Here is a 26842-nt window from a genome sequence, read left to right on the forward strand (position 1 = left end):
TAATTAAATCCTTATTTCAATTTTCTATTTTCAAATGGCTTATGAAATATTTCATAAATTTTGGAACCCAAAAAGAAAATAGGGGTTGGAATTAGGGTTAGATTTGTAGATAATGGTCAATTAATTTTCAACTGCACTGTCCCACCACTTCCAAGTCAGCTTTGTCTTTTTCTGCTGACACATTCTAAAGAGAGAGACATTTATTTACTATTTTTAAATAAATAAATAAATAAATTGTCAAATAAATAAATGAATAAAACTGTTTGAAAAGTGTCTTTTATCATTTTAATAAAAAAAAAAAAAATCTTTTTCAATGTGAGAGTATGGTGCTAAGGTCACATTCCTTAAACTTCAATTGTGAACCAATCAAATTTTCAATTAAAAAATATATTAAATTTTTTTTTTTTAAAAAAAAAAACTCACAGTTATTTGAAGAAAGAAAGATGCTCTAACCTCTAAAGTCAAAGGGAAGAATATTAATTCTTTTTTTTTTTTTTTTAACAGCTACTCTCATTCACTTATTTTACTTTGAGCTTAACTTTTACTCTTTCAATTTACATTTATTGACATTTGATAACTTTACTTTTAAATCACCTTTATTCAAATAACCTAGAATTCAGTAACGGGTGTTTGTGGATTAGGTTTAGTTGAGTTTGAAATATTTTATAAATTCGATCCAATTGTTCGTATTGTAAATTTATTCAACTCAAATAATACTTATTAAATAATGAACCAATTCATTTAGATTGGGTTGGTTCAAGTTAGTCAATCATTTATTTAAATTTTTGTTCTAAAAATAAGTAATATGTTAATATGTAAAAATTGTATTTAATTATTTTAATATATTGAATTAAGATTAATAACTCAAATTTAATTTATATTATGATTTTTTTCAAAGTGCTAAAAAAAATTTAAGAGTTGTTAAAGAATAAATTGACAGATTGGATTGGATTGGGTTGATAAAATAAAATAAAATAAAAATAAAACTATGTAAAAGTAATTATATCATAAGAAAAAATAATATATTTTTTAACATTAAAAATAAATTAGAGTTGGTTTTGAGTTATTTTAGGTGAACCCATAAACCAATATAACCCATTAAATTTTCATTTGTTCGAATCCAACCCAACCCAAACCATACAGAGTGGATTGGGTTGGGTTGATGAGATTTTTGAGTCATCGGATTTTTTTGAATATCCTTAAGTTTTGTTATTGAAGTTTTAAAGTTTTTTCTGTTTTAATTTTATTTTTTTTAAAGTATAAAAATTATGGTGCTTCCTCATGTTAGTGATTCTTGAACTTTTAAACCGTCTATTTAACTTTTGAATTGTTGAAGTATTTGATCTATTTGTATTCCATTTCCTCTCAAACTTTTAAAATATCTATTCTAGTCTTCGAAGTTTCACAAAATAATTACTTTCATAACATTTAACGAATATCTATTTTATTTTAATTTAACGAATTAATAGTGTAGTTTCGAGTATATGTTCTAATATATTAAGTACGATCTCAAATCAAATAAGTTAGAGACAAAAATTGGGCACAATAAATTTAATGTAGGAAAGTAACATACATAGAAAGACCAAAAGTTAGCGACTAAAATAGATATTTTAAAATTTTATGATTAAAATATAACCAACTTAAACTTTTAAGAAAAAACAAACATTTTCAAAGTTTAGGAATTGAAATAAGTTATAAGACAAACTTAAAAATTTGAGGTTAAAATATGATTTAAATTATAAATTAATCTCATTGTTAATGTAATATTTTTAAACAATTATTTTAATATCTATATAGTAGATAAACCATATTCGACAAGTATAAAAATATTGTCTTTACTTGAAATTTATAATATTCTTTAGTTCTAAGACGTGTGACTTTGATGTAAAGTTAGAAATAAAGTGATATATATCCTTCAAATTTTCAATGAATATTGGTTATATTGAAGGAGAAAAAAAAGCATACGTAACGAAAAATAGAAAAAATAAATAGACAATTTCTACCGTATACGGAAACGGTACCCTAAATTAGAGAGGTTCTATTAATTCAAATATTCGAATTAACAATGGTGTATTAATTTAAACTCTAAAGTTTTGGTTGTGAGATTAATTTGAATTTTTATTTTGAAATGTTAGCATCACTCTCATTATAAGATTCTCATCCACTCACTTTCTTCTATTTTCTATATTTATTTTGAAATATATATATATATATATATATATATTTTGCAATTTTGTAGGATTTTTGGAGAAGATCAAAAGAATAAATTAATTTAATTACTAAACAAAAAGTCAAAATTGATTTACTAAATTTATGGTTTAAATCTATATATTTATTATTTTAAGATTTTAATTGATACAATTTCGAAGTTTAAGATTATAAATTAAAGGCGTGATTTGTTTAACATTTAAGCTGTTTTTTTAAAAATGAACTTGTAAATTAATTTAATTGGGAATAAACACTCAAAATCAACTTTTAGGATAAGAGTCTTTTAGAATTTTTTTTAAGCAAAAATAAACAAACAGTAAGGCACCAACCACAATCCTAACCCCTCGTCAAGAATGACGGAAACAACGATAGAAAAAAGGTTTTTTAAAGTCTTTTAGAGTTATCATAGTTAGTCTTTCACTAATTTTCATAATATATTAAAATTACTAAAATACCCTCACACTACTTCTCTCCTCACTTTCCACCCTGTTGTTGTCGAGTACCACCGTCCACCACCGTGTGACGACGGCCACCATTGCAAGACTACCACTACCACCTAACTCCAACAACAATCATCACTAACAACGGCCTCTGTGATCACCTTTAACAACCAACTTTTTGTCCAACACCTGTGACCATCAGGTTCATCAACCAACTATGATCACTAGCTCTAACAGCCAACCTAGACAATCCTAAGCTTCGATCCAAAAAATGGTGGTGTAAGTGAATTTAAATATACAATTGAACTTATTAGATCATAAACGTTGAATAGTATACATCTTTTATAGAAATTTGACATTAATATAAATAATTTTAAGGTGTGTCTGAAATACATTTCAAGTGTTTAATTTTAAAAATAAGTCAATTTGAAAAAAATTCAAGTGTTTGACAACCATCTAAAATGAATTTTGAAAAATTGAGTTTGTAAAGTAAGGTAGGACAAACACATGAAGCCAACTTTTAGAAAAATAAATTTTGAGTATTTAATAACTAATCCTTTCTAATTTTTCACTTCCACTATGTTGTCATGGCTACCACAACCTTCTCGACAACCTTCGGTGACCAACACTAACATACCTACTTCGGTGACCACCACCCCCAACCATTTTCCAATGACCATCATCGGTCAACTCCGGCTACCACCGCCAGTAGTCAACTCTCGCTGTCGCCATCCAACCCCGACAACCCCATACCTCTAACTCCAACGACTATTATTTTAAATTATTAGTTATAATATTTTACAGTTATCCTTTATAGTAATTTGACATTAATAAAAAGAATATATACTTTTAATGACTACTAAACAAACTTTTATATAAAAACACTCTTGAGAGAGAGTTACCAAACACATGTCTATTTTTTATTTTAAAATATTTTTATCAAAAATATATAAACGAAAATAAAAGTTTGAATAACATTTTTTTTTCTAAGTCATTCCAAACAAGTCTCTAGTAATAATAAACCAAATTTAACGAGATAAAAAACATTTTTAGAAAATGTGATCAAATACATTAGTGTTTTTATTTTAACCGTTTTTTCAAAAAGTATTTAAATGAATAATGTAAACTACTTTTTACTATGCATCTAAATATACCCTAAATTAATTTTTTTATTCAATAAATATAAGGTGTAGATCAACCTTCAACTATAAAACTATCATGCACTATATATTTGCTCAATTTTGTGATATGAAGTACGAACAAATAAAATCATATAGCAAAAATGATGAATGAGAAATAAATTATTAGAACAATCTTCAAAGATAAACTTCAACCCAAAATCCAAATCAGTGATATCAATGCAATATTAATTCATTGTTAATTAAACAACCAAACCAAATCAATTACATATTGATCATTTCATCCTATTATGATTATTAAAAACTCATGTATGCTTTGGCCCACACTTTGTATAAATTAATAAACCAACCAAATCAATCATTGATTAAGAGTCCATATAATATATATTATGGCAAATAAATCTCAACTTTGCCATGTTGTTTTGTCCAAGATAAAAACAGATGGCTTAAAATGTTTATTTATTCAAATAGATAAGGTCAAGATAAATATATATACTTTTATGATAAGATGATATGGAGTGTAATAAAAAAAAACATATTATTTCATATCAAGGATCTACTAAAGGTCATTATATTTATACTGTTATTTGTTATTATGCTTTTATCTTTCTGTTTAGTATAATAAATGTGAGATGTGATTTTATTTATATTTCTTTTTTTTTTGAACGATCAAATATTGATGTCAAGAAAAGTATATGTCACATATGATTGAATTGTGTTCGTGTTACCGAAGAATGATTGACTTTTACTAAGGAATGGACTAAAATGTAAGTAATAAAACTAGTCATTCTAAAACCATGTATTTGCTTAAATATTCTTGAAATTTGACATATTTTAATAATATTAATCTAAGTACAACCTTGTCAGGCATTTTAACCTCTCTGAAAAGGTTAGATATTCAAATCATGGTAAGAGTTTTAAATTAATTTTCAATTTAGAGCATATCAATCACACTATTAATTAAAATTAAACCATGGTTGATTTTAAAATGCGTTTACCAAGTAAGTTTAAATTTTAAAAAGCAAATAATTCAAAGTTAATTAAATAGGAAATACTTTTAGGCCACATTTGTCAAACTATAATGAAAATTGGTATAATCAGATTTTATTAATGGATGATCGAATAGGTCTGAATCACAAACACAAGTAGATTTCTTTTGATCATATACCTAGAATTATGGATGAAAGGTACGTGATTAGATCACACTTTTACTTTTTTTATTCCTCAATCAGATTACACGTTTGATTACAAATTTATTCTCCCATTTTACATTACTTTTCAACCTATATGAACGTGACCTTATTTACAACAATTATTTCGGTTTATTATTAATTCCACAATTTTGGATAATCATTGATGTTGATGTTTTACCACACCACACACATACATAACACACATTTTCTTGCGCGCATCTTATCTTTCTGTGTGAGTGTTTACACGTAACAAAACCCCTATATTTTCCCCTTTTTAAAATTATATATTTTTTTAGTCGAGGAATATACGTATTTCTATACAAACTGGCGTACACATTACATTAGTTAGAGAGAAAGTGTGGTATTTCAGAAATGGCCGCGTGATGGTTTTATTGCTTTCCTCTGATTTTGATACCTTCGAGAGGACCAAAAATGGCGGATAAAAGCTTCCTAGTAAAGCCTTAACTTCAATAATCAACGAGAGTATTTCCAGATTTTGGCCGCTCTTTCTCACTGTTTCTTATGATATAACTTTGTTGCATTTTGAAGCTTTCTTCTTTTTCTTTTTCTTCTTCTTCTTCTTCTTCTTCTTCGACGGGTTTTAACCAAAATCAGGTGCTCTTTCCTTCATCCTTTTCATCTAATCTCTGCATTGCTGATCCATCGTTCTTGTTTCGCATTCCTCTTGATCTCTTCTGTTTTTTGTAATTTTTATGCCCTTTTGCTCAAGAGTTCTATTTAGTTTTTTGAAACTGTTCCGATGAAGAAATGTTAAATAGTTTTTTTTTTCTTTTTTTTTGGGTTCTTAATTTGGATTATGATGATCTAGTTTTGGAATTCCGTTGTTTATCTGGAGTTGGGATTTCCGAATGCTGATTTGAAGCTTGTTTTTTTTGTGTGTATTAGTTTACTATATGTGCTTTGAAATCTTGTGCTATTTTATTTCGATTTTCCGATTATTGATCATTTTGGGAATTTTTTTTAATATTTGCTTCTTTGCGAATAATTTGTGGTTCGTTTTTGGAAAGCCAAAACCGCCCGGATAATTAGGGATTTCTGCAGAAATTTGAATCTTTAATGGAATTAAATCAACAAAACTCTCCGTTTTATGCTGCGAATTGACAAAACTCTTCAACGGAATGTACTAAATACTTTTTTGAGTTTGATTGTAGTTCTTACTTAAATGTTCTGGTTAATCTTGCTTTGTGCCTTGACTTCCATAAAAATCTATTTTTGTTAAATTCTTTGGCTTCTATTTCCAGATTTACTGCTACCATTTATGATATATGTGGTTTAAAATATAAGTTTTATGTGGTACCACATCAGATTTTTGTTGAATGTATGATTGGGATATGTTAGGCAAAGACCAAAATAGACTTTTGATGTAAAGTCCGAGTATATTGTTTGAAAATGTAAAATGAAATCAGATTTGAAAACGTTCTTTCAGATTGTTTTGATTTTAATGACCAATATAGACTTCCCTTCATTTTTGTTCTAGATATTTCTCATTTTAATCCTTGATGCTCCAAGAAAATTGTAATTTGTATTGCTTTGTGGCAGTTACTTGATGGAGTGAGCAGATCCTGGTTGTTGTTTTAGAGAGAAATAGTAATGGTTCTGGATAAGGCTAAGAAAGAGTAGTAGTTCCTGTAGAAAGAGAGAGCATTTGATGGTCGTTCGATGGCCAATTCTGATTCAGACTCCTACTTACAAGCTGGCTCATTGGGCAAACATATAAGCAGTTCATTGTTCAGCATTCCTGGATTTTTTGCCGGGTTGGGGTCGAAAGGTTCGGTGGACAGTGATTCGCTTAGAAGTCCTACTTCGCCTTTGGATTTCAGGCTTTTTTCCAATCTAAGCAACCCTTTCGGTTTTAAATCCATATCATCACCTGAAACTGAAAGTGGTCGTCAAAATAAGTTTGTTTCTGGTGAAGTAGGTCTTGGCATCATAAATTCTATTGTTGTAGATGACTGTGAAACGGCCAGTGAAGCTCGGGACTCAAACCGGAGGAAGAATGTAATATTTGGACCACAAATTAAAACTAAGATCTCTAAATCCTCGAACCATTATATCAAATCTTTGGGTTCTTCTTTGAAATCTTATTCTTTGCCAAGTAATTATACAATCTCGTCACTCTCCAAAGCCAAAATTCCAAGCTCCAATTCTGAAGCCATAGATAGTGTCTGTGGCAATGGAGAATTTTCTGCTTTAGAATCTGAACCCTTTGAAAATAATGCATCATTTTTGTCAAATGCTGGCAGCTTTTCCTCCTCTGGTATCGACTTGACTCAAAATTCTGATCCAAGTGCTGAAAATTTTCCATTGAAAAGTAGCAACACCATCTTTCCAATGATTAACAATAGCCCTCAAAGGGAAAATTCATTGCCAATCAAATCCTGTTCCTTGCCTATAACTATTGGCCCAAGTACTGCATATGTAGGCTCTCTTACCGCTCGAGAAATAGAACTTTCCGAGGACTATACCTGCATAATTTCTCATGGTCCAAACCCAAAGACAACACACATTTTTGGTGACTGTATTTTGGAGTGTCACACAGATGAAAATATCGATTCCAGTACAATGGAAGAGCCTGGGATCGAATCATCTCTGGCAGAAGGTTTTGGTTGCGGAGTAGTGGATGCAAATTTGCGAATCTGTTACTCATGCAAGAAAGTTTTGAAAGAAGAGCATGATATTTATTTATGCAGGTTTGTTTGATTTGTAACCATTTTTGTAACTTATGAACTCCAACACTCCAAACTTTATCTTGATTATGTGATTGTCTTCTTATTATATCAGGGATGGCAAAGTTTTTTGCAGTTCACAGTGTAGCTCTCAGGAGATTTTTGGAGAAGATAAAATCAACAAAACTTCCAAAGATGATAGTGAAAGCTCTGCAGCATCAAGCTACCATGAAGACCTCTTCATCATGGGTCTCCCTTTTGCTTTATGACAGTGAGTTATAGTCTCTTTTCACACCCTCCCACTGGTCGTGTTCAGTGAGATGGCACGACGGGAAGAGGAGGATCATCTGTTTACTAAGAGCTGTCTGTGTAAATCAGTCTGCAGCCATGGATGATCGCTGAGTTAACAGTTTTTTTCGATTTTCTGCTTTCATGGTGTTGGTGTCTTGACTAGAAAGATGAGAGTTTTTGGTTCCTCCCTCCTTTGGGCAGAATATAGATATGGTATTATATCTGTTTTTGCTTGTTCATTGAAGATTTTGATCCAACTTTATTAATCCTGGAGATCATTTTGCTGCTGTATCTCAAAGGCTTTTGTTGACTTGAATAAAAAAAAAGAATTGTGTTTGAAGACAGTTTCTTAAACAAGTCCAGGAAAGTTTGGCATTTGAGATGGAATTATATTATATTGTATTGTCCTATAAACTTTTGAGTTTTGAATGACTTTGGAAATTCAAAGATTTCACTTTGAATGGTAGTAAGACATGTCTCTTGATCTTGCTTTATTCTCAAATGCTATATGTGCTTTTAGATGGGGAATGAGATTCTGCCTCATCTCTATTACTTTTACAAAATTAAATTAAAACCAGAGCTATTTTTTTTTTAATATAAATTCCACAATTGAACAATTGGAATTCTCACTCTCACACTTTTGAATTGTTGAACTAAAAAATAAATTGTAATTTAAGAAAACAACACTTTTTAGAATTATATATTTTTTTTCTTTTTCTTTTTGGGAAATTGTATTGGGTAATAAATTAAGTTTAGAATTTAGCAATTGTGACTTTCACTTTTCAAATTTTGCAAATATGGTAAATATACAATCCCCTAAAAGTTTCTTGGTTTAGTAATTATGAATTTCTAATTATTTTTTATTATATAAGTCCCTAAACAATTAATTGATAGAGAGAGAAGTTAGCGACCGAAGAGAGATTTTGGGGGAAGGGGGAGGGACTATTGCTTCCGAAGAAGAAGTTCGAGTATTTTTTTTTTTTTTTTTTTTTTAAATTCTAGGTGTATCACTTTAATTCAATTGTATCAAATGTAAATGAATAGTGTATCAAGGAGTACTAAGTATATCAAATGTATAGGTGTGAGATGTATCAAATGTGTATCAAGTGTATGTTAAATATGTATCAGGTGTATCGAGTGTATCAACAGTGTATTATCCATACATTTTTTACATTTTTTGTTTCAAATCGTGAGTTGGGGTTTTTTTTTCCATTTTATAACTAACCCATTTTTAATAAAAATGGAATAGGAAATTTAAACTACAGATCTCACAACAATACATTCAAATACCAATTGAGTTAAACTTTTTGGAAAAGATGTTAATTAATCAAATATTATATCATCAATAACACATTTGAATGTGTATTCTTACATGTTAAACTATGTATTTATATAAAAGACATAAATTGAGACTGCCTTAGCTATTTGACTGTGTTAGTTCTTTGGTTGTATATATAATTAAAAGATATTAATTTTTTAAATCTGATTTGCAAGAAGTTTTCATTTCAGAACCTTTAACTCCATTAATTTTATATTACACCTTTTGAAGAATGTTAACATTTGAAAAATTCGTTAAGAAGTGCCACTTAATTTATGGAATGTTTTAAAATAAAAAAAAACATATATACAATTATAGATTTTAATTCTTTCTTTTTTAAAACGGTAATCATCGACCCACGACCCTTTGATCCGAAGTCAAAGTCGCTAATCCACTGTACTACGAGGTCAGTTATTACTTAAAAACAAAGTATTCAATATTCAATTTTTAAAATATCATAATTTTAACAAAAGCAAAAATTTTTAAAAACGACCACAGTGGGAGTCGAACCCACGACCTTTTGATCCGAAGTCAAACGCGCTAATCCACTGCGCTATGCGGTCTCTTTGTCAATAAGATACATAAAGTTTTAAATAATACAAAATGGTCCTTCCTATTAGGATTTATTAAGTATTAACTCTTTAATAGAAGATTGAGGTGGCATATATTTTTTATGACTAGGCTTTCACTTACTTGACTAGGATGCCAAATAAATTGATCAATTTTGGCTAAAAAATTTATGGTCCTAATTTCTTGTCTAGGTTAGACAATTTCTATTATAGAACTCCAAAAAAAAATTGAATACCTAGTTCCTTCTCTCTATGATTTCAGCGTCTTTTCCTTCTTTGGGAGCTACTTTGGACGTGCGATGACGACATTAAGAACTGAAAAAAAAATGGAACATTGCAATCGCCCTAGACAGAAACTAGAGTATGAGACGAAGACAACGATAAAATTGTTATCAGTTCAGGCAGAACGAAAATCATAATCTCTGTTGAAACTGTCATCAAAGGCCGAAAAAATCCATGGAAAACAATGATACCATATTAAACCAGAATTTCGTAAAAGAGATAATTCCTTCGTTCTTTATTGAACTGATGGAATACTTAACACCTATATATACACGTACACATAAAGCAACATGTCGAAGTTTGTTACAAAAATCATAACAGAAAAACAATGTAATTATTAAATCAATTTATTTTTTAAACATTCTTGACAATCATTATATTCAAGATAACGGTTAGATTTTTCAAAACTCGTTTATACATTAAGCAAATTCATGAAGAAAGATTCAACGTTTTCATGAAACTTTTGTAAAAGAGTAAGCAATTGAGCTTTAATATAATAATAATATTTAATCATGAAACATTGCAACTTTTGTATTGTCAACAAAAAAAAAAAATTAGAAGCTTAAATATTTAGAGAGACTTCAATTTTAGAAGCTTATCTAAATTCTCTAACCTCTTCAAAACGATGATTGGTACCTCTAAATAGCAAAAATAATAGACCGATTTCGGAAGTTAGGAAAGAAAAAAAAAAAAAAAACACATATGACCAAATGTGAGATGCACGTGGACAAGAATTACACCGATTTTTATATTGCCTCACATTATACACCGTATTTCCATATTTGCCCTTACCATGTTACACACATAAATCTCCCCCTTTTTGGAAGATGTACTTCAAATTTCTTATTTTAAATTTGAAATCTCCCATTAGATTTGAGTTTGTTGGTTTTTTAAGTTTAAATGTGTAATCTCATTTAAATTTTCTATTGATTAAATTTTCATATTTCTTATTTTAAATTTGAAATCTCCCATTATATTTGAGTTTGTTTTTTTTTTTTTTAAGTTTAAATATGTAATCTCATTTAAATTTCCCATTGATTAAAGTTTTGAATGATATATGGGCCATTGATCATTATCCTTTATGTTGATGCCAAATTTAGGTCAAGAAAAAATGCACCATATGATAAATTTGTAATTTTTTTTAGAAGAGAGAACCTGCAAAATAAAGAAAAAAAGCTTTGATGCCTAAATCAACAAGAGAATTATAGAAATAAAGAAGTCAAAAGTTTAAGTTACCTCATGTGGAGTTATAATGATGTATTTATAGGAGATTTGGTCTAGAGTTTATCTTAGTAAAATTATGAAAGGAAGTAAAGAAGGTAGGCCGATGGAGGAAGAAAATTCTAAGTGTTAGAAATACTTAGTCAAGGGTGAGTTTTAGATAATATAACAAGTGAAAATTTGTTAAGTATGGAAGCAAAGTGTTGGCATGCGTTGATGGAGAAGTGTGAACGCATGGGGTTGTGTGTGTAGCAACCAAGGCTTGTAGAGGTTAAGTGTTGAAGGCAAAGGTAAACTATGCGTTGGTACTAAGGATGAACGCATGGGTTGAAAGGCATGATGCGTTGATAAGGCTTGCAACAACCTCAAGTGTATACGAGCAAAAGTGCTGGACGATCGTGTAGCAGATAAGCGGTGGCATACGATTGGGTAAGCGATCGTCTAGTAAATGAACGACACTACACGATGAGGTAGGCGATCGTGTAGGCGGGCGCTGGGTGATCGTGTAGTAAATGTACAGAGAACTAAGCAATGCGGTAGGCGGTCACGTAGTAATTGCACGGAGCTGAACGATGTGCTAGACGATGCGAATGATCGCGTTAAACGATGGCACTACGCATTGGACGATAGCGTAAGTGGCACTACACGATCAACATCAGCGCTAGACGATGAGCTGCACGACAAATGCTAGACGATAGACGCTGGGCGCTGGGCGTTAGACGATGGAGTATGCGATGCACGCTAAATTTATATTATGAGGCGAAGGCCTAACGTGGGTTATGAAGGAAGGGAAGGAAAAACAAATTAATTGAAGAAACTCAATAATGGGAATTGGCCGGAAGCACTAAGTGCTGGATGAGGTGGCAGTTTGACCATTGAACAGGGGAGGCGGAAGGAAGTATAAAAGGGAGAGGAACTTCAGAAGCTTGGTTTTGGAAAATGACTTAAGTAAATTAAGTGAGATCGGTGCCATTCGAAAGCTGGGAGAATCTAGTTTTTAAGGTTATTTTTAAAGTTTCATTAGTTTGGTGAATGTTATATATGTATTCCAGAGATTTAAGCAGGTTAAGGATGTTAGTTAGGCAGTAAGTGCCACAAAAGGGTTGGTAACTACTGTCGTCACATTCATTTCTGGATTAAAAAGGGTAATCTGGGAGGGGGTGTGACATAGTCCAACTAGGATTGGGGTATAACTATTTTAATCTTAGACAAGCTAGGTTATCTCTCAAGTCAAATGGGCCAAGACGTGCATTTAGCGTGCCTTGTTCATCAAACTTCGAGCCTCGACCCCGACCTTATTCTTGGTTGAGGCTAAGACCGAGGTCGACCGATCCAACGTCCTTGCTAGGCATGTTAGGATTTCTGATTGATGTCAAAAATTGGATGTACCATCTATTGTAGTATTTTTTTTTTTATATTAAAAAGATATTTTTGTGATATTTTGAACCTGGGATGTCCTAAATTAGATAAAATGAGCAATCACATATCTTTGAATTATCTAAAGTGTGTTTTTAGTGATTTTGGCTGATTATATGAGCTTTTAAACTGACTTTCTTACTATTTTGCATAAATTTGTCTTGATAAGATCGCAATAGCTTATGCGCCTGATGCGACCACATAAAAATCCTAATTTTCTAGATTTGCACTCATTCAATTATGGTTGCTATTTTCTTGGTCAAAGTTGTTATTCAACACCTAATATGATGGTAACCTTCCAGAGATGATTTTAGGTCATTTCTCAACCACCTTGACTTATATAAAGAAGAAGAAGCCTCGCATCCACCCTCCATCTATGACTTCATCATGATTTAATCTCATTTGCTACCATTTTAGTAACCTCAAGAACGAAAGATCCTCTAGGGGATCACTCTAGGTAGGATTCAAGAAGAATCACCTTAGGGAAAGACTAAGAAAGTGGGGATTTGCCTCAAGGCATCTTTGAGTTGCATTTCCAACATTATTTAATTTACTTTCTCGTAATTTTCTTTTTTCTTTATTTACCCGTTGAACATCATCTTATAGCTATGATTTTCAATTTAACAAATTTCATACTTTTAACATTAGTCATGAACTAAATTCTCTAAGAGGTTCAGTTATGTGGATACCCTAGGGTTTTATGGCTTAAGAAATGCTTATGTTTCATATCTCTTTGACTTTTGCATTTCTTTTGTTGAGTTTATGGAAAAATATTGTTAAGTTAATATGATCATTTAATTTAGCAATCTAGTGAATCTTAATGTTGAGAAGGTCATGATATAAACTAATGTCACAAAGGAACTAGAATTAGGACTGTCACGTCGCCTTACAAATAAGAGACACCATAGGATAAAGAAACTGAACCAAAAAGAATCTAAGATCCAGCCAACCATAGAAATATTAGGCATTAGCTACTTAAACCTCTTAAAGGAACTTGACACAAGATCGAATAGGAGAAGTATTAGAACCAAAATCTTATACATTTAAAATTATCCCATGTATATTTAAAAAAAAAACTTTAAAAACTCAAAGAGTCAGAGTGGTAGATTAATTAACTCACAATTGTAGAAGTCCTATAAACTAATTCAATTAATCGAACTAATAAATTGAACACAATGTAAGATAGTAAGGGAAGAGGATTAACACACACAAAAAATTGTACGTTAATTCAATTAATCGAACTAATAAATTGAACACAATGTAAGATAGTAAGGGAAGAGGATTAACACACACAAAAAATTGTACGTGGAAAAGCTCCATAACTGGAAGAAAAAACCACGGGACTACGCTTGAAGAAGAAACAATTTACTAGATAATCAGTCACAAAGTTACAAACCTATGAAATAAAAAACCAAATGAAAAGAACAAAAAGAATACCCTTTTTCTTGATCTATAGTTGTTTGTTGATGATGTTGATCTTCAAGATGAATCATCTACAAGCTCCCTTGTAGACTTAGGTTCAATAAAATCTCTTTCTTGCTTGAGATATCAATCGATGTTTACTTTTCAAGAACCGGCCGATACACAAATCAAATGAAATAAAAAACCAAACTCACACATATAAATATAACCAAATTCTTTTCAGATAGACTATAGAGATAATAATATCTCAAACAAAACTTGCTCTAAAGAAGGTGTGTATGACCTAACGAACTTCTCACTCTTAAATAGATGAACCTTCTGTCAAGATAAAACTCCACACAAGGTAAGCTCATCCAAAAACAAAAATTCCATACAAAGAGTAACGCAAAAAGAAGCTACGAAATTATTCAAAAGAAAACAAAAACAACCAACCCTTTCTATGTGAAAAAGAGAGAAGATTGTTTTACTAAAATTAAGAAGACCTTCTTTGGAGGAGAGAAGAGAAAAAAGTATTTTAGGAAGAAAATAATTCTTTCCAACAATGGAAGAAGAAAACCACGAACTCTTTGAAGGAGAGAGAAAAATTTTCGTGAAAAAAAAAATTTCCAGAAAAAAAAAAATAAACAACTCATTACCTTCTTTAAATAAGATGAAAACCCCTCGAGAGAGAAGAAAAAAGACAACTCAATCAATCAATAAAAAGAAAAAAAGGAAATAACTCAAAAAAGCCTTGTCTTGGAAAGATAAAATATCAATAATAATAATGACAATTTAATTTCCAAAATCAAAAGCCTAATAAAAATAACATTTTAATAAGAAGTTTTTTTATCTTGTCCGGGTATGGTGTGACCGCTTGCCCAAGGCACACTGCCCTTTTGGTTAAAATCCTTGTTCAACACTCTTATTTATTGCTTTTATCAACATTCAAACTCAAAATTACTTATTATCGGTTACCCTTTGGTTTGCATCAAAAAACTATTTCTTTAAAAAATTGAATTCACAAAAAGTCGTGTAGGATTTAATTATCGAAATACTTCAAGATTTATTGGTTCATCGACAGTGTATGCTTACACTTAGACCATATTTATTCTCATGTTCATCAATTTCATCCCTAAGACCTAGCTATGTTGGGTCTCTGGCCATTGGGCTAACATAAGAGGCTCAATCTCGGTTGAGGCCGAGGAACCAGGCCTAATTTGTCCTTGGGTCTATTTCTTCAGTCTTCTATTACTCTCATTTGATCATTTTACCCTTGATTCTGGAATCCACCTATAACATTAGCCCCCGCTCCCAAGTTAGGGTTCGTGCTTTTCCAAGCTATTTTTCGCGAGTTTTAATTCTAAGAACCTATCAGGGAGTACAATCTCCATGATACCTCGTTGCGAAACTTAATTCGAACTTGCTAGAGGATGTTAGACCTATCCAGCCAAATCCTTTTGAGATCCAATTGATTTTCTAATGCAATTCTCCATCTCATGACAAAGTCATGCGCTAAATCGTACTAGGCCTACCCCAAGGATGGGCCTGACAACAGGTCATTGCTCTCATAACCCAAGGTGGGCCTCAAGTCATGAGCAAACGTGGAATATTATCTAACTAAGCCTGTTACAGCTCAATCAGCTTCTTAGTATCCTTCTCCGCCCTGAGGGCGGAGTTATGTTTACTTCACCCATCATTTCCCATATTGGTCGTCGTATTCGCTTATCTTCAAAAATCCTGAGTTTAAACATAAGTCTCGTAGCCTCTTTGCTTATCTCCAGTAACTTGATCATTAGTCTCATAGCTTCTTTGTTTTATCACACTTAAGTGAGGTTAATCTGTCTATCTTTTGTGACGGTTCTTAATTGACTCGTGGATAATTTTGGACTTTGAATTTGGCTAGTTGACTATGAGGTGGCTAATCCCCAGCTTTTCACCAAATATCTCTATTTAGAAAATTGCTTGAGTCCCAATTGGGTTTCTCATGAAAATCTTCTCTTTCATGAGTAATTAAGTCTCCTCTTGAGGCTTTTCAGTTGTCTTTATAAAATTTTGCATCCAAATTATATGTAGTTACATCAATTTACATATTCTTTTGTACATTCTTTATGTATTCCAATTAACCTATAGTCCTTGATATATACAAATTGATAATTGAATTTAAGTATAGCATCACAGAAAAAATTATCTATTTCATAGAGGTATTTGAAGTTAGAGTCTTTGAGATATGCTCCAATGATCATTGTCTTGGATTGGTTGTGGAATTCTAAATGGATTATCATTCTTTCCGATGTCTGAATCTTATGCCTTACTTGTTATGGCTCTAACTTTATTGATGTAGAGTTTGAAAGAGGTATTTATCCTCAATGATAATTTTTTGATAATCTCTATGTTGCATTGTCTCTGTCAACAAATATAGAACTTTCAAGCCAAAACTTCATAAATTGATAGACTTTTGAGATGATATGGTCGAATATTTGTTAGACATCAACTTGATTTGAATATATTCCTATCATTGGTGCAACATATATTTCTTCAAATTGACCGTAGAAACTGCTTTCAATCCACACTATTCTCATATTAAACCATTTGTAATAGAAATTCACAGTTGTAAAAGCTAGAAAACTCTATCTTTCTGAAATCTTTTGCCTCTTTTGCTCTTTTTTTAGGGTATAGTTCAGTAGGTGCACCAGTGTATCTCAATTAGGTTAACACATACCTAGCACCTTCATCATATCTTACTCATAATCAATCTCATTGAGTTTCAGAACTAACTCCATCAAAATAGAGTTGTATCTTGCTCATATCTTCTTCTGTAATTGTCATCATCATTGTCATTTGGAGTCGTTGCCATGCGTAGCCATATGGTATCATTATTTGGAGTTACTTTAGGTTAGTTAGATAATCTAACAGGTTAAGGGAGTGCATGGTTTCACATTTGGCAAGGGTTGGCCTCGACCTTGGCTAAAGTCGAGCGACTTTTTTTAGTAATATTCCAAGCCTAAAATGATTCCTTAGGCTAGGTGTTAAGGCATTTGGCAAGAGTCACTGAGGCTGAGCATCTTTCTTTTGTTATATTTTAAGCCTAAGATAATCTCTTGGGTTGGAGCATGTGCAAAGCATGCCCCGTTAGGCATTTGGCAAGGGTCGCCTTCTGCCAAGGCCAAGGCCGAGCATGTTGGCTTGGGCTAGGCCTAAGCCAACCTCCTTTTCTTAGGTCCACTTTTGTCCTTAGTTGCCACTTTTAGACCTTATCATGTTTTTCTTGACTTTTTCGTTCCTATTTGCACTAGATGTCATTTACATCCTTCAATCTAAAATCACCCATAACATTAGCCCCCACTCTTTGGGTCTTAAGATTTGGATATTTTGCAGTTATGAGTAAAACATTCTAGAATCAACTTGGGTGTATTTATTCTAGCTTGTGCTACTTCGTGATCTTGTTGATCGGTTCGCCCTCGACCTCGGCAGGTTTGCCTCGGCCTCGACCTTAACTTCAACCTTGAACACTTAGGGTTTACACAAACTCCTAGACATTAGGATGAGGTTGGGATCTCTTGCCCTTATGTGCTTAGGGTTGGCCTTGACCTCGGTTTCAACCATCTTCCGTAGTGCGTATGTGGTGTTTGGACACGTTTGGTTGGTGAAAATATTGTACCTTGATGTGCTTAGGGTTGACGTCGATCAGCTCCTTGTGAAATTTTGATCATAACTTCACACTCCATTAATAATTTTGACCTTCATCCTTGAATTTTGCTCTTCGGCTCAACTTGGTCTCATCGACCTTAACATTGGTTGTTACAACATTAGCCATTTGTTTCAACTTGGTCTCCTTGACCTTAGTTTGATATCCTTTGCCTCGACATTGGTAGTTTTAGCATCAGCCTCAGTCTCGGCCTGGCTCTTCGCTTCAACTTGGTCTCTCCGACCTCGGTATTGGTCGTCGCAACCTCAGCCTAAGCCTCTGCCTTGGAATTTCGCTTCAACTTGGTCTCCTCGGCCTTGGCATTAGTAATCCCAACCTCGACATGAGCCTCGACATTGGTAGCCTCTGTCTTACCTCGGTCTTTATATTGGGATTGGTACCCTAAATCTTTTTATTCTTGTAGTTTGTAAATTTGTATAAACGAATTGTTATTAATAAAATAAAAGTTATTTTATTTGTGCATGAAGTCAATCCAATAAACTAAGGTTCAAGGTTATTTTATGCAACTTAAGCATGTATGTGGGTGACATACAGGTGGATCATGTTTAAGAAATAAACTAAATGGTCTGTAGTATATGGATAAAGTCGGGTACCTTATCCTGGTAACACTACATATACGGCCCAATTTGTAATTGTTACAATAGTTGTAAAGTGTTTCAAATGATCTGATCCTGATCATTCATATGAAGACATGTGAGTGAAGGTATCCTATATAAAAAGTCTATATAAGTACGGACCGTAAAATGATCAGTCTCTATTTAAAACACAATTTCTTGAAGAGTACATTTCAATAGGATGACCATAGGTGACTTAACCCTGAGTGAGTTGTGAACTTCTGTCTATGAGGGTAATCCTTTGATTCTTATGGGTGAGAGTGGCCAAATTCATCGACTCAATATACCTATCATTTTGGGGATTTGTTCGAGTAGGGAGCTATGAACATAGCTACACAAAATGGAATTCGCTCCTTCCCGATTCAAGGGTAAATAGATGAATTGCTCTCTTAAAGGTCAAATCAGGGTCTTAAACAATGAGGATTCTCACCTTCACTGGCCAGAAAAGTTAGACTATAACTAATTGTTCACTAAAGGGATCTGAGGTACTTAAGGAGTTAGATGTAACTATAAGGGTAAAATAGTAATTTGAGCCAGTTGTAGTTATGAGTGATTCGTGAAGATCAATTCATTATTGATTGGTTATATCCATGGACATATAAATATATTTATAGTGCGAAGAGTACAATTGTCGGTATTTAGAGGAGTGACCGACAGTTAATGAATATTGATTAATTTAATTTATTAATCTCGTATCGTTTGAGCTTCTAATTTGTAGATCCATAAAGGTCCCTTGCTAGCTCACTAAGGATAAAACAATGAATAATTGTTTTTGGAATAATTTGAATTGTTCAAATTGTTTAGGAAATTAAAGATGTTATTTATATTAATATGATTAATATAAAGTATAATGTATATTGATACATTATAGTATATGGTTAATTATAAATATGATTTATAATTAAAACTACATAATATGTGAGAGATAAATATTTGAATAAGATTCAAATATTGTTTATACGAATTAGATTCATATAAATATTACAGGTTAAAATTAATATGAATAAGATTTGTATTAAAATTATAGGTTAGGTTATAAGGACACACGCACGCACGGACACACACACACGTACACACCCATACACGCACATGCACATGCGCACGTGCACACACACTCACAGATACACATACACACTCGCGCGCACACATACACATACAAATCACATAATCTAAAAATTCTACCGCCACAATTCAACATATGAGAGATAGTGAATGACGGATAACTCCCTCCACTAATTAATAACTCCGAGGGAGTTAATAATTTGAATTTCAAAAATTCAAATTTAATTTTATTATATTACATTAATATAATTAAACACAACCATATATTATATCCATATAATATATAACCTTTATTTTGTTATATCACATATAATATAACCATAATTTATATTCCACATAATCTATAGTATTAATATGAACCATATGCATATTAATTTTAACCTATAGTGTATATACGAATCATATTTATATAATTAATATTTGAATCATATTCAAGTATTTATTTATTTCATTAAATTTTATATTATAATCTATTATATACATCATATTAGTTGTATCTCATACAATTAATTCCCTTAAATTAATTTGGACAATTCAAATTAATCTATAATTAATTTGATTCTCATTAATCCTTATTGAGCTAATAAGGGGACCTTATGAACTTACAGATTAGAAGCTCCAATGATACGAGATTAATCAACTAAACTCTTTAATTGGATTGATTAACATTCATTAACTATCGATCACTTCACTAAAGACTGATAGCTACACTCTTCGCACTATAGATATATTTTTGTATCCATTAGATGTAACCAATCAATGGATACAAAAAATAAAGGGAATTTCACTCTAGTAAAGTGAAGAGTAAAGAGATTTTGGTGGAAGAGTAGAAAATATTTTAAAAAATAAATTTAATATCACATATTAAATTACAATTTTTTCTAAAGCTCGAGTTTGAACATTTCAAATTCTTACTTCACCTATAATAAGGGGAATCGAACCTCGGACATCGAGGTCAATAGTACAAATACTATGCCAGTTGAGCTATGCTCATGTTAGCATAATCATACATCATTTATATTATAAGAGTTATAATACATAATTTGAATGTATGGATGGATTGATGTTATTAATTATTTTATTACTTTATTATATAAGTGTTATGTATGTTAAGTAATTAAATGAAATTGCATGAAACATATCACTATTTTAGGTTATTTTATAATTATTATAATTTACCTAAATATGCTTTCACATGCAATTATTGGTTTTAATTTATTTCATTTCTTTTATAAATGTAATAATTAGGTGAAATTAGAAATTAAAATCAATAATTCAAAATTGCATCGAACCTTACGTTAAAATCATTTTTTAAAATAGTTTTAAAACATGATTCACGTAGACCTAAGATCACTTTCTAATGAGATTAGAAATAAGTTTAATCTTTTAATCAGTTTAATAGGATTAAATTGTTTTAATTAAAAGATTAAATTTGTAGCAAATGTATCTATAAGGGACCTTTTGTCTAAGGCTAGTTCTGTCTAGGCTAGGGTATTTAAGTTGAATGAACACAACATCCCTACTTGAGAACATACTTGAAAAGGTGAATTAGATAAATTTGCAACAAGCATGCAATCATTGATTGAACACTCTTAGTAAAAATAAGTAGCCATATTTTTTTAAGTTAAGTAACCCTAGGTAAAACATTTAGTGGGAGAAAATTTTGGTATATGACACTTCATTTTTCCTTTTCATATTTCTCCTTATAAGTTCACACTGTGGAATCTATATTCGGCCTCGAGGCACCTTTGCTTGTGTCTCCATATGGGTGGTGTTTGTATAGGTCAACACATCACACGGTCTCTCTCATTAATTTGTAGTAAATTTTCATGCTCGACCTCGAGACGCCTTTGCTTGTGTCCCCCTACGGATGACATTTGCATGACTTTTTACTCAAACTCCAGAAATGGATAGGATTGCTTTAGTTTTTGTCCCCATCGATTTTTCCCTATGGTTGGCTCATTGGGGTGGAACTCTAAAATCTAAAATGAGGGATTATACTTACAAGAAAATATTAAGCAAGTTAACGGTTTATGAACTGAATAATGGTGACTAATATTTACAGTAAAAAGGAGTTGTTCTGTATATTGGTTGAGATGGTCTCATTTCAATGAAAGGGTACCTGATCACCCTACGTGGGCTTTTACCCTGCTTCACTGAGACATAATTGCAGAATAGATGTCGCTTAGGGTGCATTAAATTATTTTGCTAAATTTGATTGGTTATTCCAAATGGGTAATGCTTGAATACTAATATAAATAAAGCATATGTTCCAACAAATTTCATAATGACTTCTACAATGCTAAATTTACTCAAAACGTTCGGGAGACATACGAGCGTTGGATACGGGAAAATGAGAAGGCCCAAGCATATATCTTGGCAAGTCTTTATGAAGTCTTGGCCAGGAAGCATGAGCCAATAATCACTGCCCGTAAGATCATGGAGTCCCTACAGGGGATGTTCAGACAACCGTCCGCACAACTCAGACATGACGCTCTGAAAAACATCTTCAATACATATATATAAGAGGGGGCATCTGTTAGAGAACATGTTCTCAACATGATGTTCCACTTCAACGTGGTGAAAATGAATGGATCTGTCATTAATGTGAAGGAATTTGATTTACAAGATCCGTGAGTGGAAGCGAATCGTCCAAATCTCATTTCGATTGAAAACTAACGTTTATATTAAAATATACAGACTATGCATCTTAATAAAATTACAACATGCTTTTGAACAACAAAAAGAGTTTAGAGATTATACCTTTGAAGAACATTTCTTCAAGTAAATCCCTCGTACTATCACGAGCTCCTCGAACAGTCACGAACTCTCCAAACAGCAATAAGAACAAACCAAAAGAGGAAAACACAGCCACTTGGTGACCTCGATATTCTCAGGATGAGAACCCAGGAGTGGTGGGCTTTGACTATTTTGGTTAGGAGGGAGATTAGGAGTTTGGAGGAGGAAGAAGATTGAGGAAGAAGAAAACTATCATATAGCAAGATCACTCAATCGTGTAATCAATGAGCATATTGTATATGCTCTCTCAATCTATCGCATAGATTCTCCACAATTCGTATGTCTTAGATATGGAATAATAAAGTTCATATTTTATTTATTCCATTTGCCATAAAAACTACTTAACCCCACACTAAGGTGGTTAGAGAGAAAAAAATGGATTAATTATCCAAATAATTAATAATATAAATAAATATGATAATCAACTTATCATATTATATTTATAACCTATCGTTTTAATATTGCATCATATATAATATAAACTATATTTTTTTCTCTATTTTATGGCATTTAATATAAATCATATTTTTATAAATTTAATAACTATGAATCTCATTCATAGATAATATATTTTAATCACATTCAAATATTTATTCCTCCAGTTAAACTATAATGTATCAAATACATTATATCAATTATATCATATATAATTTAATTAATTTAATTATATCATATATAATTAAATTCCCTCTTATTAATTTGAACACGATGAAGTCAGTCAGGTTAGCTTGTGTTCTTATAGCTCGTGATTTTTCACAGCAATATGGTCTAGACTAAGAAGAGACATTCTATCCCATTACTAAAATGGTAATTATTCAGACAATTATTTTATTATCTGTTTGCAAAGATTGGAAATTATGGCAGTTAGATGTGAAGAATGCTTTTATTTATGGAGAGTTAGATCGAGACATTTTCATGGAACAACTTCACGATTTTGTTTTTAAAGAGTTCTCAAGTTTTGTATGTCGACTCAAGAAGGCTTTGTATGGTCTTAAGCAAGCTCCTCATACTTAGTATGGTAAGATTGCTCAGTATCTTGAATTTTATGAGTTTAGATCTTTAAATGTAGATTCAAATATATTTGTTAAAAAGAAAACTTCATGATGTACAATGCCACTACTCTATGTTGATGACATGATCATAACAGGTGATGACGAAGTTGAAATTAATAGTCTTCGAGATGCTTTGTCTATTCGTTTTGAAATGAAAAGTTTGGGTGGAGCAAGATGTTTTCTTGAGTTGGAGGTTGAAAGGTTGGTGTCTCACAAAAAAGGTATGCAGCGAGTTTATTGGATCATTTTGACATGAATAAGTCAAAACCAATGGTTACTCTCATGAAGCCATCCCTAAAGTTGATTAAAGAAGAAAGAAAACGAGTGGCTCATGCAACACCTTTTCGATAACTTGTTGGTAGTTTAATTTATTTAACTATCACAAGGCTGAATATTTCTTACTCTGTTGGTATTGTTGCTCAGTTTATGGATAAAGCATGTGAAACTCATTTAATTGCAGCAAAGAGGATTCTACGATATGTGAAGAGCGTCCTAAGTTTTGGCTTGTTCTACAAACAAGCTACATTTTTTGTTTCAAGTGGTTTTGTTGATGCAGATTGGGTTGGTAATGTAAATGACAGACATTCCACAACAGGATACTGTTTCAATATAGGTTCAAGAACTATTTCATGGTACAGTGAGAAGCAATCCTTTATTGTTATTTCAATTTGTGAAGCAGAATATATAGTAGCTATTATGGCTACCCAATAGTGTATTTGGGTAAAAATGCTTATGGGAGAAATATCTTCCAGTTTTAACCATCCAGTTTCCATTTGTTATGATAATGAAAGTGCAATCAAGCTTGAAGGAAATCCAGTGTTTCACGCTCGTACAAAATACATTGAAACACATTTTCACTTTGTTTGGGAGAAAGTCTTGATGCAAGATATTCGATTGGAGAAGATACATTCTAAGGAGCAAGTTGCTGATATATTTACTAATGCTCTTGGTAAAGTCAAGTTTGAAGAATTCAGGAGTGCACTTGGTGTTGTTGATCATTTGTTTACACTAAGAGAGAGTGTTTAAAAATTAGTGCAAGCTTATTTTGCAAGTTATTAATTAAATTAGTTTTTTCTTTAATTGAAGTTAATGACTTTTATTTAGGATAGTGCCTCCTAAATTGGAGGATAGTGGCATAATGGTTTAGTGGATTGATTAAGGGAGCTTTTCTAGGTTGGTGGTAGAAAATTAAGGATAATACATTATTGGTTAGTTTCTTATTTTTCCTCTAAATACTTGTATTGTTTCTACTTAAATGAATGTAGAATTCAATTGAAACACTTGACCCTCTTGCAATATTTTCTCCTTTGTTTCTATTCTCCATTCTCTTCAATTGGTTGTTTTTTCGTTTCATATTTAAGATAAGTTAATAATTTGTTTTGATTTTTAATTATTTTGAATTAACTTTAATGGATTTTAATTTTTGACTAAACCGTTTGAATTTTTTTAATGAATCTATTTTTCTTAAACCATTTGAATTTTTTTAATGAATCTATTTTTCTTTTTTCTTTTTCTTTTCTTTTTAATTTTTTTAAGAACAGTGTGTAGTCTCATACTTATATTCATTTGGTTAATTATTGTCGTTTCGTTTGGGAGTACGCAGGATGAGGATCGAACCTTTAACCTCTAAAGAAAGTCATATCAATTATAATTGAGTTAAGTTCACTTTGATAATTACTACTGTTATTAGATTTTTAGGAAATATCAGGTTATATCATTTAAATTATAAAATATTAATTGTGTGGCTAAATATCATTTTGGTCTTTATACTGGGATAACAGTTCAATTTTAGTCTATACACCCTTAGATGTTTATCATATTAATAAGAAGTCGATATTAAATGGTGAATATCTTTGCAGCTAAAATCAACAACCAAGAAGAATAGCTAAAATCAAATGTCCCATTTTACTCCCCACAATAAAATTGTATTTGCTTTTAATAAATACTAAATTTAGTCTCTAATGCTATTATATTGTATGGGGATCAAAATAATATATTAACCTATTGTATTAATTTAAACTATGAACTTTCATTATTATTATATCAATTTAGACTTTTCATTATGTTTTGTTTGGATAAGCATTTGTGAGACTTTGATTTTGTCAATTAAACTCCAAATCAATTAAGGGTATAGAGAAAAAAAATATTTTTTTAAAAAAATTATTTTAATTTAAACTCTTTTGATAAAAATTGTTTAAAATGAACTTTAAAAATATTTTAAAAGCTATTTTGAGTTGTCAAACACTTTAATTTGTTTCAAAATAACTTGGTTACATTCTAAATTTTATACGATAACAAAATCGTATCCCTATATGCATAGTAATAAATAAATAACATAAAAGAAAAAATGATCGACCACAGTGGGAGTCGAACCCACGACCTTTTGATCCGAAGTCAAACGCGCTAATCCACTGCGCTATGCGGTCAATTTGATTAATAAAATAATTTTAATATATAATTACTAAAATAAGGTATTTTGTATTTGTACTTTCTTTTTTAAAATAATAAATAAATAAATACTTCGTACTTTCCCCCAAAATATATATAAAATTTGATATTCTATGATTTTCCAATCAGTAACTTAAAAGATCAGAAAGTTGATTAAAATTATTGTAAATTTGAAGTAAGTTGGAATAACATATACGCACCAAGAAATTTTCAACATAGAGGTGTTACAACCTAACAACTTTAAAATCTTTAATGATTGAGGAGGGTATGATATTGTATCCTCTATACTTGGTCCAACTTCTACTATTATTCCCATCCAAACAAAAATCATATACATAGACATTAGATGCAACAATTGCTATCTTTTCTCTTTTAGAGGAACGACTTTGCTATCTTGAAAACTATAAAATGGGAAGACAATCATAATTCTTTGATTAAAAAGAAGTGTTGTTGAATATAAATAATTTTAATTATAACTTAGATTATCCTTCGCTGCAAGAAAATCTTTTCAGTGACAATTTTTTAGCAACATAACTAATTTTCGTTGCTAATAATTAATTTATAGCAACATATTAAAAAATACGTCACAAAATACTATTATTAGCAATACCGTCTAAAGTAGCGTCACTAAAAAATTATGTTAAGACATCACATATAAGTATTTTTTTTTTTTCTAAACTATGACATTTTCACGATTTTCCTCTACGTCTTTCCCCCATTTTCACGATTTTCCTCTCATTTCTTCTCATTTTCATGATTTCCCTCTCCTTCCTGCACATTTTCACGATTTTTTCTCATTTCTTCCTCATTTTCACGATTTCCCTCCCCTTTTCTCGATTCACTTTTAATTTTAGAAAACCTTCACGATACGTTGTTATTCCATTTTTCTTCAAATTTATTTATTTTTTCAGTATGTTATATTCCTCGATCTCTTCTCTAATTTTTCTTTTTTTAATTTAAGTATTAAGAAAGTCATTTCAAATTGACAGAGAGGAA

At 31.2% G+C, this 26842-nt stretch overlaps 1 protein-coding gene and 2 non-coding genes across 3 annotated transcripts; 1 reads left to right on the forward strand and 2 right to left on the reverse strand.

Moving 5' to 3' along the window:
- The first annotated feature begins 5287 nt into the window (after nucleotides 1-5287).
- Nucleotides 5288-8428, forward strand: LOC120088396 (FCS-Like Zinc finger 10-like). The gene is made up of 3 exons (XM_039045663.2): nucleotides 5288-5595; nucleotides 6541-7691; nucleotides 7783-8428. The coding sequence occupies exons 2-3, from the start codon at nucleotides 6661-6663 to the stop codon at nucleotides 7934-7936; spliced, it is 1185 nt and encodes a 394-aa protein (XP_038901591.1). The 5' UTR covers nucleotides 5288-5595; nucleotides 6541-6660; the 3' UTR covers nucleotides 7937-8428.
- Nucleotides 8429-9765: 1337 nt separating this feature from the next.
- On the reverse strand, nucleotides 9766-9839 carry TRNAR-UCG (transfer RNA arginine (anticodon UCG)). Its single transcript has one exon. It is a non-coding gene; the product is annotated as a tRNA-Arg (tRNA).
- Nucleotides 9840-25750: 15911 nt separating this feature from the next.
- TRNAR-UCG (transfer RNA arginine (anticodon UCG)) lies at nucleotides 25751-25824 on the reverse strand. The gene has a single exon. It is a non-coding gene; the product is annotated as a tRNA-Arg (tRNA).
- Nucleotides 25825-26842: the final 1018 nt, after the last annotated feature.

Source organism: Benincasa hispida, chromosome 1 (genome assembly GCF_027475165.1).
Source record: "Benincasa hispida cultivar pf3 chromosome 1, pf3_genome.v1.1, whole genome shotgun sequence".
Taxonomy (NCBI): domain Eukaryota; kingdom Viridiplantae; phylum Streptophyta; class Magnoliopsida; order Cucurbitales; family Cucurbitaceae; genus Benincasa; species Benincasa hispida.

Excerpts from the sequence above, each read along its gene's own strand:
- LOC120088396 (XM_039045663.2), top strand. The coding sequence starts at position 6,661 with ATGGCCAATTCTGATTCAGACTCCTACTTACAAGCTGGCTCATTGGGC. Across the intron at positions 7,692-7,782 it reads CATGATATTTATTTATGCAG|GGATGGCAAAGTTTTTTGCA; the intron begins GTTTGTTTGATT and ends TTATTATATCAG.